Consider the following 18345-nt stretch of genomic DNA (forward strand, 5'->3'; position numbering starts at 1 on the left):
TGGAAGAGATCCCTTTTGAAGAATTAAACTTTTTTGAAATAGGTAGGGATTGAAAGATACTAGAGAAAATACAGTGCAGAAAGAACATTATATTTATTGCCAAAGATTACTTATAGATCTGTCAGTGGTCTTTACATGGTCTTCAAAAAGGAGGAAGATATCCCACTGACAGATGTTGAAGGCAAAAAGGCTAGAAGAAGATGGACAGAGCCCTGAGGATTTGTCCCCAATTTGACTCCTGTCAAACTGTCTCTCTGACAAGAATGTTTTTTCCTCCAGTTGTAAGCACACTGTCCTCCAGGGGCTGAATAGCTTTCATCATTGCTTGCTTTTGAAGGGGAAGTTGTTGGATATGTGCCAAGTTAAGCTACAAGTAGGGTAGGTTGAAATGCCATGGAAGAGCGCCAGCTTGCACTTTAACCTGGCAATACTTGGCTTACATTTTCATGTCGTGATAAGGATGGGCAGTGTTTCCTTGCACCATGAACCCTGGTGTTATGCAGTTGTTATATGTATTCTTTAATTCCAGTGTGAAAACTCTGTCTGGGATGTCGGGTTTTTTTTAATTGGGAAAGAGACTAATAAAAAAGAAAAGGTTACAAATCTGAATTTTTTTTAGTTTGTTTATTTTAAAGAACAGATTTCTGAAATACTGAGCAATAATATGGATATATCTTACAACCAAATCATCCACATTTAGGCTTTATTTTATGTGTCTCAAACAGATTGTATTACATATATATGATTGTTGTTTCGCTGAATGGTAGAGATGGAAAAAGAAGTAGCTCTTCTCACTGCCAATGGAAGATTATTCCTTACAGTATGTTTTTTTTTTTTGTTGTTGAATTTTATATGTCCCAAAAACACAATCAGTTTTCTGAATTGTCGGGGCTGCTAAGAGATGTTTACTAGAGAGGAGGGAGGGGGAGATAGCTGTTGCCAGGCCAGGGTTGGGATTCTCAATCCATGTATTCTCTTCAGTCTGCCTTCTAGCTTTGCCCCGACTTGTCCTTCTGCTGGTCCTATCCCTGCCCTAGACTAGGAAACCATAAAAGGAGTTGGTGGCTTTCAATGGTGAATTCTTGACTCAGATTCTGAAATGGTCCTGCATGAAGAGATAATATAGGTGATTGGCAGCAGGAGGCATTCTACCTGCTCATAGCAACCCAGAATTCAAACATTTACATAGTGAGAGAGGGCTAGAGAAATTGTGAGGGGGGAGACTCTGCTCTGCAGCTCAGAGTGAGGAGAAGGGAAAGGTGTGGTGGGAAAGTAGAGGAGACTGGCAGGAGCAGGGTTAATTCAGCTTCTGTCCCCCCCAATGGACAAGAAGGTCAGTTCACTTTTCAAGACCAGTGGGTAGTAATTTTAACCATATACTTTTCAGCTCATGTCCACTATATTTGGTGACATATTTTGGTCTAATTAAATGAATCCTAAAATCAGTAACCAGCTTTTTAATATTTATGAATATTTTGTAATTTCTGTTGTAGTTAATATAGTAAATTTCAGTTTTAGAATCAGTTACTTTAATGAAGATATATAAAATAGTCTTCTTAGGGTTAATGGTGGGAATAGTGTACAACTAGAACTCCAGATTTGATGAAACTGCTTCATATTTATTTGAATTGTAAATATTGTTAACATCTATATGTGACCCTATTCTCCATACCTGTAAATACCTCAGTTAAATTACTTCTGCATTAAATAACCCTAATCCTGTTTTTTGTATCCCCATCTACGCCTCCTCACCATATTTTTTGCATTTGTCTGGTCCCGTTTAATCTTAGCTCTAATTTACTTCAATATGAATTATCAAAACTGAAAACCGAAGGGATTGCCATTGTCAAGTATAACATAATGATGTGTTGCCAATATGCTTGTCTCTAGATGGACTTCGCTATCAACGTCAGTGCCTGTGGTGTGCACTTGCTTGCCTTTGATAATTTTCTTGATTTTAAGTTAGTGTGGTGGTGGTGGATGGTAGAATGATAACCTTTTGGTGTTCTGTAAAAGAAATTCCAGATTTGGGTTTTTGTCTGTAATAAGAAAAGGAGTACAGCTCACTTCGCTTATGCTCAAATAGATTTGTTAGTCTCTAAGGTGCCACAAGAACTCCTTTTCTTTTTGCAGATACAGACTAACACGGCTGCTACTCTGAAACCTGTCTGTAATCAGCAGTCCAGAATGAAGGAGTGTACCAACTTTCACAATTTTATCTTACCTATGGCACAGATTGTTAAAAGCATATATATTCTGTTAGATATGTTCTGTATTATTTTCTGTCTCTTTGTAATGCACCCAAGCATCCTACGGTGGTCATTCTTAAACACTTTGGGGGAGATACTGTGCTACCTCTTTATTAATGTCTTGAAACTTTTTAATTGAACTAGGAAGAATGGAAATCCGATTGATATTGTGCTAAAACATAGAGGGGCTGGATTTTCATTTAAACTAAGGCACCTTTAAACCACGCTTAAACCACACCATTCGTTAAACCACACTATAAAGGAATCTTAAAGTGAGTGTGAATGTAATTTACTTCCTCTTTACAGCCCATTTACACTGTAAACTAGCAACTGACATGAAATGGCTCCCTCTATTGTTTTTCTAACAGAATTACACTTCAGTAAAAAGCAAAGTGTTGCATATTTCCCATATAGTAGAACCCCTGTTTTACGAACTAATTGGGGACTGAGGAGTTTGTAAAGTGGAAAAGATCTTAAAATTAAGCACTCAGAATTACAGTAGGTATAGTGTATAAATTGTAGTATTGTGCACTGCATCATTTTCTTCTTGTCCTTTCAAGTATTGCAATGCAATTTCCAATACACTGAAGGCATCGAAATGTGAAAGGATTTTGACTTGTTCTTCATCTACATGATTTTTGTTATGTGATATCTGCCCTCCCTGCCCTTCTTCTCCCCCTCCCCACCCCCCAAAAAATTCAGGAAATTGTTTCATAGAAGTGGCCATTTGTAAGATTGGGATTTGTAAAAGTGAGCTTCTACAGCAGTTTCTGTATTTATGTAGTGGAGCGAAAATACTATTTTTAAATAAAGTGTTGATATTTTTGCTCTGGAAACATGTCCATTTATTAACTTCTGAGAGTTTAGCCTTAAAATTAGCATGGACATTCAGCTCAAGAATGTTTGTGTTGAAAGAAACAATCTTCCTAATTTTTTTTAATAGTCTCTCTGTTTTGTTTCAGGATGTTGCCATATGGTTGTTTAGCAACAGGAGACCATTCTGGCCTTATTGAGGCTGTTTCTGCTTCAGAAACCATTGCAGATATTCAGTTAAATAGTAGCAATGTTGCTGCTGCTGCTGCGTTCAACAAAGATGCTCTCTTAAATTGGCTAAAGGAATACAATTTAGGGTAAATTTTCATGTGTATTTCTTGCTTATAACTTGTTATAAAATTCCTTACAAAGTGAAAATCTGTTTTGAGGATTAAGAAAAAAATCCCATTTTAGGGTTCAATCCTGCAAAGTGATTCAGAGCACCCTTTTTTCATGTAAATTGTCCAAAAATGTATTCTGTTCTCAGAATTAGTAGAGGATACACTGTATTATTCACACATAATAAATAGGTTTGACCCCCCCCCCACACTCTTTAAATTCAAAGCAACCTTAATTCTGGAGCCATTATAGCATCACCATAATGCATATCCAGAAGGATTGGGTGAGATTCTGCACTGCACCTCTAAGAGGCTCAGCAGAAAACTCACATCTCAGGGACTGGGAGAGGCTAAGGTGGCTGTAAGCTCTGAAGTCTCACACATAATTTAGACAGCCCTCAGGACTTGAATGGGACCCACTGGGCCACAGCGCTGTCTGGAATCTCCAAGCACTGAGTGCTGTATCCCTGCCTCCAGCACTCCCTGTATGCCAGGGCTTGCTAGGGAGTCCTCAGACAGCAGTCTCATTATTGTCTTTCACTGTTCCTGTGCCTTGAGAGTCTTCCCTTGGCTGGATCAAGAGCTTTTAGATGCCTTTTACATTGCTCTGTCCCTTTTACGCAATGTAAAAGGGCTGAGCGGAGTGAGGATCTCGCCCATTGTATGCATGCATGTATGCACAAGTACATACATATATAGCTGTCTCTGCAAGTTTGTTGCCTTTCTCTTTTTAGATTTCAGATTCAGGTTGCTCTTGGAGTTCAAACAGCAATCCAAACACTGAATTCCAACATTGGCAGCAATCTGTGCTGTACATCATTGGATAAGCCATGAAATATAATTTAAAGAAAATAATAATTACACATACCTAATGGCTCAATGCCATTGCCTATTGTAATAGTTTAATTTCTGCATTTCTACTGTGACAGGGTCAGGCCAGATGGCTACAGGAGAGTAATAGAACGTAGATATATTAGCCCCAGATTAAGCAGGTCCCTTTTCCCTGAGTAAGATAATGGGCTGTTCCAGAACAATCAGGAAGTTGCTGGAACCAATTAAGGCAGGCTTATTAAGAAGCTACCAGAATCAATTAGGACAGGCAGGCTAATCAGAGCACCTGGTTTTAAAAAGGACTTCACTTCAGTTAGTGAGGTGTGTGCGAGGAGCTGGGAGCAAGAGGCGTGCAAGAAGCTGAGAGTGAGTAGGCATACTGCTGGAGGACTGAGAAGTACAAGCGTTATCAGACATCAGGAGGAAGGTCCTGTGGTGAGGACAAAGTAGGTGTTGGGAGGAGGCCATGGGAAAGTAGCTCAGAGAGTTGTAGCTGTCACGCAGCTGTTACAGGAGACGCTGTAGATAGCTGCAATCCAGAGGGCCCTGGGCTGGAACCCGGAGTAGAGGGTGGGCCTGGGTTCCCCCATCCCCACAACTCCCTATTTGATATAAGAGGAGTTGACCTGGACTGTGCGTCCCACCAGAGGGGAAGGTCTCTGGCCTGTTCCCCGACCCATTATGTCGGCCAGCAGAGACTGCGGGGATTGTTCACCTCCTTTTCCCCATGCTGGCCAGTGATGAGGTTAGCTGAGTGAACGGCAGGTTTGTGCCACTAACAAAAGGAACCAAACTGAAGACTGCTGTAACCTCTGAGGTGAGCAAATCTGCCGAAAAGCACAGAAGCGACCAAGGCAGAGGAGGAACTTTGTCTCACTACGTAGTGAAATGGTTTAATAATCCTGCAATTGGGCTGTTTTAAAATGTCCATATCTGATCCTAGTTTAAGCAAAATTGTGTGTTTTCTTAATGTGAAAATAGAAGGTGAATTATTGCTAATGTGTAGAATTATTGTTTGCCTTTGTATTTTTAGAGATGACCTGGATCGAGCCATCGAGGAGTTCACCCTGTCTTGTGCTGGCTACTGTGTAGCTACTTACGTACTGGGCATTGGTGACAGACATAGTGACAATATCATGGTCAGGAAGAATGGTCAGGTAAGAACCCTGTTAGCAGTTAGATGAATTCTATTTTTTTAAAAAAAAGTCTTCGCCATTGTAGTTCTTGTACAAAGCTTATTTTGAGAGTTTTTTCAATTACATTTGTATTATTCTAGTTTTAGTGTCTTACTAGAATAAAACATATAAATATGGAACTAAATATGTAAATTGTAGTCGTTATGGTTGACTCTGATCTGGTAGATTGGGGGAGATATTATAAATAATTATTTGTCAAGTAAGATTGTCCTGAATAATTCATCATTTCCCCAAAACCCAGTAAGTCTCCTGATTAGAGCTAGGCAAATGTTTTTCATGCCAATCATTTTTTTCCACTGAAAAATGCTGTTTCAGGTTAACCGAAACACACATTCAAGTCTATTTCAGAAAAAAAAATTGATAAAATATATATATATTGTGAAATGTGCAAACAGTTCATTTTCAGCATTTCTACAACATAAAATTTTAACTTCTTATTTCAGTAAGACATTTTGTTTCAGAATTTCACTGTTTTGTTTTTAACATTTTTTTGAAAAGGTAACCTTGAAAACAAAACATTTCAGTTTCAGGTTGAGCAAAACGTTTTGTTCAACCTAAAATAGATTTTTTTTCATCTTCTTTGTTTCTCCAGAAAAACTGAAACATGTATGTTTTGGGTCAGCCCAAACAGAATTTTTTTAAATTATTTTTTGGTTTGGCCACCAAAGCAGAAAAATTAATTATTTACACAATGCTACTCCTTATGGCCCTAGATGATTATAGCTATGGTCAAATCTCAATGTATCTTGCAAATGACCAACCTAGAAAATCAAGGTATAGAGTTTTGAACTGTATGGTTCCATCTGGGTTAGACATGAAGAATATTCTCAATAAAAACTGTTGTTCATAATGAGTTTTTTTTTTTTATTTCTAGTGTAGCTTTATCCAGATTTTAGTGAAATCACTCCTCCATCTACAAAGCATTTTCTCATTTTTAGAACAATGCTGTCAGTATTTTATTAATTTGTAGAATAATTTTTCCTCTAATATCCCTGACACTGCCCCATCAACCAAAAACATGAAATAAATTAAATCTTGATAATAATTAATTAACTTTAAAAAATAGAAGCCTTACCCTGACATAGTTTCAACCTTGGAAAGGTAGAATGCCAGAGACTCCTTGAAGTCTATAGGGGACTTCACTATTGCTATGGATTTCACTTGGAAGACACTCAGATACTATGATGTTGGGCATCATGGTAAAGCCCTAACGCAGATAGATAATGTTTATTGTTCTACCTTGGAAGCTTGAAACTGAAATTTCCTTCCTGACTGACAGTATTTCCTCCTGCGTGGACGTTGCTGGCACTGATTTTTCTATTCAGTTTTGAAACACTGAGAAGAAAACCCTAAACAAGAAATTACATCTCTTCAGAGATACACAAAAGATGGGGTGTTAGGGCAGGATGGGGGATTACTGTGAGTCTCATTTTTAGCTAACCATGCCTGACAAGCTCCCCTTTAAGTTTTTTTTTAAACAAATTAGGAAACAGAATATTTTTCTGGAGAAATAAATTTTTATTTCTGTTTTTGTTTAGCTCTTTCACATAGATTTTGGGCATATTCTTGGGAACTTCAAATCCAAATTTGGAATTAAAAGGGAACGAGTGCCTTTCATTCTTACCTATGATTTCATTCATGTCATTCAACAAGGCAAAACGGGGAACACTGAGAAATTTGGCCGGTAAGTATTGTTTTGCTGTCTAAGATAAAGTCATAACTTCTCTCCTCACCTTGTAGCTGGAGCAAAGTATGTTGATCAGTTCCAGCGCACAGTCCTTTGCATAATCAGCATGCAGTAAAATAATGCAAAGTGATCACCCATGCAAGTGGACCTAGACTAAGGAAAAATACACCTTAGCAAACTTGAAACATTTTTGCTTTTTAAGAGAGAAGTAATTTTAACTCATTTAATTTGAAAACAAAGTATTAAGAAAATACTGTACCCCCTGTGTATATAGGTGAACTGAACTACTCATTATGGTACATAACCTATCACTTAAGTCAGCATCTGTACCAGATGATGGGCAAATAGCTAATGTAACACTGATTTTTTTATTTATTTTTTTAAAAGGCTCCATGGGCGATCCTGGCAATTACAGGCCAGTAAACCTACCTTCAATACCAGCAAATTGGTATTTGCTGGAATTGCTGGTAAGAATGGAATTATCAGACATCTAGATTAACATGATATGTTGAGAAGAAAGAACATGGCTTTTGTAAAGGGGAATCACACCTCACCAATCTATTAGAATTCTCTGAACATGTCAACAAACATGTGGACAAAGGTGGTCCAATGCATATAGTGTACTTGGACTTTCAGAAAGCATTCATAAGGTCCTCACGAAAGGCTCTTAAGCAAAGTAGGTACTGATGGGATAAGAGGGGAGTTCCTCTCATGGGTCAGTAACTGATTAAAAGACAGGAAACAAAGGGTAGGAATAAATGGTCAATTTTCACAGTGGAGAGAGGTAAATAATGAGGTCCCCCAAGGATCTATACTGGGGCCAGTGCTGGTCAACATATTCACAAATGATCTGGGAAATGGTAAACAGTGAAGTGGCAAAGCTGAGAAGATGATACAAAATTACTCAAAATAGTTAAGTCCAAAGCTGACTGTGAAGAGTTACAAAGGGATCTCCCAAAACTGGGTGAATGGGCAACAAAAAAGCAGATTAAATTCAGTGTTGATAAATGTAAAGTAATGCACACTGGAAGACACAATCCCAACTATACATGCAAAATTGAGGTCTAAATTAGCTTTTACCACTCAGTAAAGAGATCTTGGAGACATTGTGCATAGTTGTCTGAAAACAGCTGTTCAATATGCATCAGCACTCAAAAAAGCTACCTGAATATTAGGACCGGGATAGATAATAACACAGAAAATATCATAATGCTACTATATAAATCCATGGTACGCCCGCACCTTGGATATTGCATGTTCTGGTTGCTCCATCTCAAAAAAGATGTAAGAGTTGGAAAAAGTATAGAAAAGGGCAAAAAATGATTAAGGGTATGGAACAGCTTTTATATGAAGAGAGATTAAAAAGACTGGGATTGTTCAGTTTAGAAAAGACATGATTATGGGGGGATGTGACAGGTCTACAAAATCATGAAAGGTGCAGAGAAAGTTAATAAGGAAATATTATTTACCCCTTCACATAACACAAGAACCAGGGGTTACCCAATGAAATTAATAGGCAGCAGCTTTAAAACAAACATAAGGAACTACTTCTTCACACAATGCACAGTCAACGTGTAGAACTCATTGCCAAGGGATGTTGTGAAGGCCAAAAGCATAACTATGTTTTAAAAAAAAGAATTAAATAATACCACAGAAGATAGGCCCATCAGTGGCTATTAGCCAAGTTGGTCATGGATGCATCCCCATGCTCTGAGTGTCCTGAAGCCTCTGACTGTCAGAAGCTGGGCTGGACAACTGGATGATCACTCAAAAATTGCCTGGTTTTTTTTCATTGCCTCTGAAGCATCTGACACTGGCCTCTGACGGAAGACCAGATACTGGACTATATGGACCATTGGTCTGATCCAGTGTGGCCATTCTTAAGTCTGCATTCACAGCAATGATGTCTCAACCATGAAACATAGCTATCTGTAGCCATGTGATATAACTGATTTATTGGGGGGGGTTGGTGGAAGAGAAAAAGGAGGTAGGATTGCTTTTGTAATATAGATTGCTTATATATAGATCTGATTCATGTTCATATTTTTATAAATGATTTTCCTGAATTTAAAACCCACCCATTGTTAAAACACACATTTATTTTAACACACCTCTTGAGTACTGTGTAAGTAGAAATAGCACTGCTATCACTTCCAGAAATTATCCTGCAATTCTGCGGTCATCAAATTATAGGGTGTATAGCACAATTTAGCAGTTTTGGTGATATTTCTAAAACTAATTTTCTACTGATCTTTGCCAAATGGCTAAATGTAAATGTATGTACCATTGTATTCGGCAGCAAGCAATTATTGAGAGCATTTTGGGTCTGCCTACCAGAATCCTAAAGACAATATATCTGTCAGTCAAGGCTACTAATTTTATGCTCCACTTCCTTTCCGTATATTTTGGTTGCCTGACCTAAATGCATAGATGGTAATGTGATTCCCCAATTCTTCTTCTAGTGATTGTTCATACGGATTCCATTCTGTGTGCATTTGCCCCATGTATTCAGAACATTCCATCCAAAGCAAGACGCCTCAACTGGATTCATAGGTTTCAAGGCTAGAAGGGCCCGTTGTGATCATCTGGCCTGACCACCTGTATAACACAGGCTATAGAATTTCCCCCAAATAATTCATTAGAGCAGATCTTTTAGAAAAACATCCAGTCTTGATTTAAAAATTGCCAGTGATGGAGAATCCACTGTGACCCTGAGTAAATTGTTCCAGTGGTTAATTACTCTCACTGTTAAGAATTTACACCTTATTTCCAGTCTGAATTTGTCTACATTCAACTTCCAGCCATTGGATCGTGTTGCACCTTTCTCGGCTAGATTGAAGAGCCCATTGTCAGTTATTTGTTTCCCATATAGGTACTTATTGATTTTAATCAATTCACGCCTTTTTTGATTTCTGATTTTTTAATCGTTCTCGTGGCTCTTTTCTGAACCCTCTCCGGTTTATTAACATCTTTCTTGAATTGTGTGCACCAGAACTGGACACAGTATTCCAGCGGTGGTTGCAGTGCCAAATACAGAGGTAAAATGACCTCTCTACTCCTACTCAAGATTCCCCTGTTTTTGCATCCAAGGATCCCATTAGCCCTTTTGGCCAGTGTCACAGCAGGAGTTCATGTTTAGCTGATTATCCAGCACCACCCCCAAACCTTTTTCAGAGTCACCGCTTCCTAGGATAGAGTCCTCCACCCTGTAAGTATGGCCTAAATTCTTTGTTCCCAGATGTACACATTTACATTTAGCTATGTCAAAAGGCATATTGTTTGTTTGCGACCAGTTTGCCAGGTGATGATCGCTCAGTCTTTATGACCTGTCCTCTTTGTTATTTACCACTCCCACAATTTTTGTGTCATCTCCAAACTTTTTCAGTAATGATTTTGTTTTTCTTCCAGGTCATTAATAAAAATGTTAAATAGCATAGGACCAAGAACAGATCCCTGCAGGGCCCCATTAGAAAAATACCCACTTGATGATGATTCTTCATTTACAATTAAGCTTTGAGACCTATAAGTTAGTCAGCTTTTAATCCATTTAATGTGTGCCATGTTCATTTTATATCATTCTAGTTTTTTAATGAACATGTTGAGTGGTACCAAGTCAAACACCTTACAGGAATCTAAATATATTACGTCAACACTATTATTTTTATCAACCAAAGTTGTAATCTCATCAAAAAAAAAAGTATGAAGTTGGTCGGACAGGAAATGTTTTCCATAAACCCATGTTGATTTGTATTAATTATATTGCCATCCTTTAATTCTTTATTATTCAACTCCTGTATCATTCTCTCTGTTATCTTGTCCAGCATTGATGCCCAGATTGACAGGCCTATAATTACTCAAATCATCCCATTTAACCTTTTTAAATATTGACACAATATTAGCTTTCTTCCAGTCTTCTGGGACTTCTCCAGCATTCCAAGCCAGCTCTTCTAAAACTCTTGGATACAAGTTATCTGGACCTGCTGATTTAAAAATGTCTAACTTTAGTAGTTGCTGTTAAACATCCTCCTGAGGTAACACTCTTTCTAGTCAACTGGTATCAAATAGACTGACCTATAAAGCTAAGTGGGAAAGGATTTGTGTGTGGGCATTTCATCAGCATCCTTTTCCCCCAACACCCTTTTCAGCAGTATTTTATTGTTTGTTAGTCCAGAAACAAAGGATCATATAACAGCAATATCTGCACATCACTCTCTTTATCCAGGGCCACACAATATTTTCTCATCCTACAGTAGCTAGATTCCTTAAGAGTCTTATTCATGTTTTCCCCCCAATTTGGGAGCCCTGTCCCTCTTGGAACTTCAATATAGTATTAAGTGTTGATGGCTCCCTTTTTGAGCCCTTAGCAAGCTGTACCCTATACCATGTATCACAGAAGACTGCTTTTTAGTAACCATTGTATCAGCTCAAAGGATAGGGAAAACAGGCCCTTCCATTGAGTCTGTCTTATACATGTTTTCATAAGGACAACGGTACTCTCAGGCTTCATCACAAGTTCCTGACCAAAGTTCTTTCAGAGTTCCATATGAACCAGTTTATTTATCTCCCAGTTTTCTTTCCTAAGCCTCAGTCAAACCCAGGGAAAGCTAAACCTCATACTTTTGGTGTAGTAAGGGCATTGTCTAGCTAGAAATGCGTTAATTTCCTTTTGTTTAAATGGCTGGTAAATAAGCTGTGCTGAATGGAATGTATATTCCTGTTTTTGTGTCTTTTTGTAGCTTAAGGTTTTGCCTAGAGGGATTCTCTGTTTTGAATCTGATTACCCTGTAAGGTATTTACCATCCTGATTTTACAGAGGTGATTCTTTTACTTTTTCTTTAATTAAAATTCTTCTTTTAAGATCCTGATTGCTTTTTCATTGTTCTTAAGATCCAAGGGTTTGGGTCTGTGTTCACCTATGCAAATTGGTGAGGATTTTTATGAAGCCTTCCCCAGGAAAGGGGGTGTAGTGCTTGGGGGGATATTTTGGGGGGAAGACGTCTCCAAGTGAGCTCTTTCCCTGTTCTTTGTTTAACACACGTGGTGGTGGCAGCATAGGGTTCAAGGACAAGGCAAAGTTTGTATCTTGAGGAAGTTTTTAACCTAAGCTGGTAAGAATAAGCTTAGGGGGTCTTTCATGCAGGTCCCCACATCTGTACCCTAGAGTTCAGAGTGGGGAAGGAACCTTGACACTTACCAAGAGCGGAATACATGTGGACAATCACTTGAACGAGAAAGAATGGAGATTCTTTAAGATTTGTTACTCACATGGATTCCAAGGCCAACCCTCCTTCCCTGCAACTACAGAGTCCTGCTCCTCTGGGATTCTGGATTGTCAAAGGAGCTGAGGGATGGTTGGGCCCGTTCCACTCTTTATACCTCTGGGCAGGCATACACAAAGACATATAAGGTGTAGGCACAGCTTCAGCTGACACTGCTGGACGCTGTATAGGGTGTGTGTGCCCCAAGAGGGGAATCCACTTGGACAACACCTCTCAAAGAACCATAGTTACTATCAGATAAGTAATGGTACTTTCTCAGCTCTTCCGTTTCTTCTCTAATGTCTTCCAACTCATCTACATAAAGAGAAGAGAGAAAGGAAGAAAAAATCTAGTTACAGGAGAATGAAGAGGGAGGGCACATCTGTACGGATACCTCCAAGCCAGCTCACAGCTAAAAGGCTCTGTAGCTGGTAGGCAAGAATTACAGGGAGCCAGCAGGAATAAACCATCCTCCACACCAAACCTTCCACTCAAGGGCTCTGAACCATCTCATTGGCAGGGACACAGTAATGTCCCTGAGGCTCGACTTCATCTCTCTGACTTCTCTACCTACCTGAGAGCTTGTCACTCAAGCAGGCTCTCTGAAATCTGTAGTCCACGTCCTGGCCAATTCCATAGCCCTCATGGCTATCAGTGTTGTGGAGACCTTCTATCTTTGGGCCTCTACAGTTTCGGCCTGTGCAGATTGGCTGCCAGTCCTTTGACCCATAGCTTACAACAGCCACTGACTCTGTTTACTGTCATTGGCTAGTATGAAAGGCAATGTACATGCGTCAAGGGAAAATTGCCCACCAGTAATTCTGTTTGTCAAAGTCCTTTCTTCTCCCTTTCTACATCGTCCCTGACTCCTACCCACTCTGACTTGTCCCCCTTCTATCCACACACAAATCAGTCAGACTCAGGTCAGCAAGCACTCAGAACCTAGAATCCTGCTTGGGAGTGGGGGAAGCAGTCAAAGACAGAGTCCTGCTGTCACTTGGGTTCAGGCCCTGTCATTCTGAAATGTGGATGCAGCTCAAGCCACTGACCCAAGTCAGAAGGTCTGTGTAGTGCAGTATTGAGGCTTTAGCAAGGTCCAGCAATTGTAAACCCAGGCTTACAATGCAGTGTGGGCTGTCAAGCATGGGCTTGGAAACACCAAGTCCACAAGCCCCGGTCCCAGAGACCTGGGCTTAGTGTGCAGTGGAGATGTACTCTTAGGAGGAGTCTCTCGGAGATTTTACTTTGATGTGAGTCGCCATTTTGCTACGGAAGCCCATATTGGCAAAGAAGTGGGCATATTGATGCTCAGACATTCAGTTTGACTGACCTTTTGCATCCTTGCTTCTGGTAGGTGGAGCCATAATGCTGCCTGTAGTTGGTGCTGCTGGATAAATGGAAAACAAACCGAATGTCAATGAGCTATTTTTCTACTGTAGAACAAGCAGTTAGCCCACAGTTCCGTTTGATACTGTCTGTATTTACTGTATGTATATTGGCAAACAAATGCAGGGTTGGAAGTGGAACAGCTGGAGGGTTAAATAAAAGTTCACACGTGTCATTTCAGACAGTAATTGTATACTAAGCTTAATTTCATTTGAAAAAATATGTATTGGGCCAGATGACCTGTGAAGAGCTATCTCACTGTATCTTTTCCTGCTTCATGTCCATTGCGTACATGTTTTGTGATGGATGTTCAGGTTCCGCCAGTGTTGTGAAGACGCATATTTGATTCTGCGAAGACATGGAAATCTATTTATCACACTCTTTGCACTGATGTTAACTGCAGGGCTTCCAGAGCTAACCTCTGTCAAGGATATCCAATATCTCAAGGTAAAAACCAGAACTACAGCTCAGTATGACTTAGCATTTCTTCTGTACATGAATTTATGATCACACAGCAAATGCATTTCCTTACTTTTGTAAGCCCTTTCCCTAGTATTCCATTCCATATAATAGAGCTTTCTTCAAGTGGTATCTAGTACTGAGGCACAGACCCATTTCCCTCAACTATTTTGTATGTAAGATACTGGAATGACTAGTTACTGTTTCTCAAGGGATCTGTGATGCTTCCTGGGGGTACCATGGGTTTTGAGGAACCTCATTACCACCAGGCCTTAACCTGAGGAATGCTTGTGTATGCCTGCTGTGGTTAGTTCCCCAACTCCAGCAGTCTCTGGCAACACAAGCACTGCCTTCCAGGCCTCCATTAACCCCACTCTCCTTTACTGGTTAATGATAGGTACACTCCAACCCCTGAGGCCCCTGAGCGGCCCCATGGAGTTCACAGCCCAGGATCCACTAGACACTCACAGAACTCCCAAATTCTCTGCTCCCAAAGGAACAGTACAACCAGCTTATCAGTTACATCTTAGACCCTGGCTCTGCTTACCACATAATACTTAGATATTTTTATAGTAAAAACAAGAAGTTTATTTAAAAAAGAATACATTCAAGAAGCTAGTAGAATATATAAAATATACAAACATATACAATAAAATAATAATATACTTTCTAGAGCCTAAACTTAACTAACAGGACATTCCGATGCCTCTCAAAGGTTAGTTCACCCAAATTTTCTCTCCCAGTGTCAAACAGCCAGACAGGCTGTGATCCTCCATTCAAAAGACAAGTGTGCTGGCAACTTGTCATCTCAGCAAAGGATAAGTGGGTGCATCTGTGCACCTCCAGATACAGTTCCAGTGATTCATTGTCTTCACTTGTAAAGTGGGTAACCTCCACTGCTTGTTTTTTCCTATCTAGAATCTCCCCAGGAGACATTACTATCATATGATTTGCATTTTTCTCAGAGTGTACATAGGTGTTCATTATGAAGCACACAGTACACAATTTACGTATGGTCAGACAGGTAGATAAGCATCTCCTACCTGAAAGTAACTTGTTTAAAACATTCTGGTGACCAGTCCCAAGGCACAGATCTTAAGAACATAATTTGCAGTATACATACATAACTGCTTACATATTGTTCACACATACATTTTGCGATGATTATGGGGACTAGTGTGACGCAGGCTTTCAATAGAGACCTTACATGACACTCTTTGGCAAATTAGTATGTGGATACCAGACTCGGGGGATCTCTGTGACTCTTATGAACCCCTGTGCCCTCTGCCAGTTGGCACCAAGAGGTCAGATTCTCACCCTCCGGGGTGCTGATCTCATTAAGATCAGTGGGAATTAAAGGTGCTTGAATACCCTAAGAAGTTTTTTTTATGACCTTACAGATTGGTTGATGAAGATAGTGCTGTAAAGAAAAAGGTTTTTCTTAATTTCTGAGTCAAAATAAAAAAATCGTTTTAAAAGTATCTTATCTAGGTAGGTAGTTCACGTTCATATGAGAGGGCTAGTGAAATGCTTTTCAAAACAGAAGAGTGCAGCATGTTGCAAATTGCATCACTCAGGTAAAAGTACATTTTTCATACCAGCTTTTCCTGGCTGTCACTTTTTTATATTCTCCGACAGTTCATTTCTTTTTTGCCAACATTGAGTTGCCATCTGCCTGTATGTCACTCATAACTTTTAGTTACTGAACTGCAAATTAGTGCCATGTTCTTCTTTAGCCATTGTTTTGTTGCTTTAACAGCAAACACTGGCCAAAGTTGGTTAGTTTCTCAAAAATACCTGTGATTTACTCTTTTTTCTTTCTAATTTTATCATTTAAGTCCAGAAAATATCACTGTATATTGATAAATGAATAATAGATTTTAAAGGTATAGTAGAGAAGGAAGAATGTGATTTAGAAAAATTAAAAATGCTGGGGGGCGGGACATAACTGGATTTTAAATTCCCAACAGTACCTTTTTGTTTCCTTTTTGTTTTTAGGACTCTCTTGCCTTAGGGAAGAGTGAGGAAGAAGCGCTAAAACAATTTAAGCAAAAGTTTGATGAAGCGCTCCGGGAAAGTTGGACTACTAAAGTGAACTGGATGGCTCACACTGTTCGAAAAGATTACAGATCCTAGGTGGCTTTTAGATTTGCACTAAACTGAATATTACTCTGACAATAAGTGTTTAAAAAGGGAACTGTAGGCTTGACCAACAAAATGTATTTCAAAACAGAAAAAAGGAAGTGGCCTGAATAATTGCTGATTTCTTTTGCACTCTGCTTCTGAATGCTTGATCCCAAGACTTTCTGAACAAATAGTAAATATCCTGGATAATCAGTTCCTGCTGACTTTGCACGCTGAGAGCTACTAGATACTTTCTTTCTTTTTTTTCTTTTTTTAATTATTTGGTACTTTAAGAAAGTGTAAATATTTGTTTTTGTATGTTGGGCTAATGTATTCGACACACTCGGGAGGCTTGGAGACCTCTTATGAAACTGCTCATTGTTTTAAAATTGGGGCTTAAAAGAAGGGTGGAAGTTTTTGATATCTTAATTCTAAACATACTGTATATATTTTTTCATATGAAATCTGCCATACTTGCATAAATGCATTAATTCTACTGTAAAGAGTAGCCACAGTTATTGTACTACAGGGAGGTGCTTAGTCTTGTACTGCTGCTGAAAGAACAGTATCTAGATATTTGTAAGATTTCTAATGGGAGTTCTTCAAAAGCACTTAGTGTTGGCCTAACTTTGCTCCCACTGACTTCACTGGGAGCAATTAGGCCACTGTTCAGCGCTTTTGAAAATCCCTCCGAAAAGGTGTATTGTCTTCAATTCAGTCTGTTTTTTAACTCTTTGCAAAAAGCAAAGTTATTTCATCTGTCTGCAAAGAGTTGCTTGACTTAGTCTTCCATTTAAGTTCATAACACTGATGCACACACAAACCCACTGTGTAAAGTATGTACAGTATATGGAAAATTTTACTTAAATATAATACAAATACTGATTAACAGAGCATATGTACCAAAATAATAAGGAAATTGTACCACCAGGTCGGTACTTAAGATTTTATAAAAAATAAAGTCCATACTTAAAATTCAACATGTTGTAAAACACCAGTGAGGAGTCATAAATATGTTCTTACTGTATTTATTAAAAGCCTGCAGTAATATTACTTTTCCAGGATATTTGTGTTCAGTTTAAGATGGTTGCTAAAGAAACTGGATTTGTTTTAATTTATTTAGTGAGGTATCAGTTTTTTAGGTGCCTTCATGGAGAGCAATTGTGATACGTGCAATAGAAACTGCTGTTTTAAAGGTGTAACACATACTGTTTCTGAACATTAGCAAGATGGAACTTAACTACTGTTTGTTCTCCAAAGACCACTGGTAGCTCTCAATTTGTGTTGACATTTGAAAGAGAATTAAATATATATTTACCTTTTGGACTAAACAATTGTTTTACACAGGAATTTCATTAAAGATTATTTTACTTTGTTCATAGAGTGAATTATTTTGTCCTCTTTAAAGACCAAACTCCAAATCTAAGCCAGTTAGAAGTACAGCATTTTGTACTTGGTTTGTTCTTCTCTTTTGTCAGATATGAAAGGACTGAAATGTTGTTTTGCCCCGACTGTTGGGTATGTTCCATGTTCTTTGCTGCTACTGATGTTTCTGGTAAAGCCTGTTGTGTTAATATGCTAACATATCAATTGTTTTAATTTCCTGTCTACTTTTGGTAACCATGTACCATATCATCCCTCTGCTTTTAGGAGCAGACAGGAAGAAGGGAGAAGAAAAACTACTCCAATGGCCACAAATCTGTCTTCACCATAAAGGGAGACATATCATCAGCCTCTACCAATTCACTGCCTAAAAATTAACATCTATAACCATTGCTCAGTTGAGTCAGCAGAACCATTGCTGGACATGTTTAGTTTTGCTATACAACAAAGCAAATTACCCAGATTACTCAGGGCTAATGTATGTCTGATAGGTAGAGGCCTGCATTAGAGATCATGTGGAGCCATACTGCAATACCTCTGGGAGGGACTGAGCTTCAGGGAAGTGCAATCTCTCCGAAAACTCCCGAGAGCACAGTGGGGAAAGCACATATTGCATTATTC

The 18345-nt window shown here is 38.9% G+C and overlaps 1 protein-coding gene across 3 annotated transcripts in view; it reads left to right on the forward strand.

Annotated features, from left to right (window-relative positions):
• Window positions 1–17694, forward strand: part of PIK3CB (phosphatidylinositol-4,5-bisphosphate 3-kinase catalytic subunit beta) — a 190957-nt gene extending 173263 nt beyond the window's left edge. For all 3 annotated transcript variants that reach the window (XM_074963971.1, XM_074963970.1, XM_074963972.1), the window contains 5 exons: window positions 3212–3379; window positions 5265–5388; window positions 6966–7111; window positions 14073–14205; window positions 16216–17694. In XM_074963971.1, coding sequence (XP_074820072.1) covers window positions 3212–3379; window positions 5265–5388; window positions 6966–7111; window positions 14073–14205; window positions 16216–16353 — 709 coding nt within the window. In that variant the 3' untranslated portion in view covers window positions 16354–17694. The remainder of the gene's footprint in view (window positions 1–3211; window positions 3380–5264; window positions 5389–6965; window positions 7112–14072; window positions 14206–16215) is intronic.
• The last annotated feature ends 651 nt before the right edge of the window (window positions 17695–18345 follow it).

This window comes from Natator depressus, chromosome 9, assembly GCF_965152275.1.
Source record: "Natator depressus isolate rNatDep1 chromosome 9, rNatDep2.hap1, whole genome shotgun sequence".
NCBI lineage: Eukaryota > Metazoa > Chordata > Testudines > Cheloniidae > Natator > Natator depressus.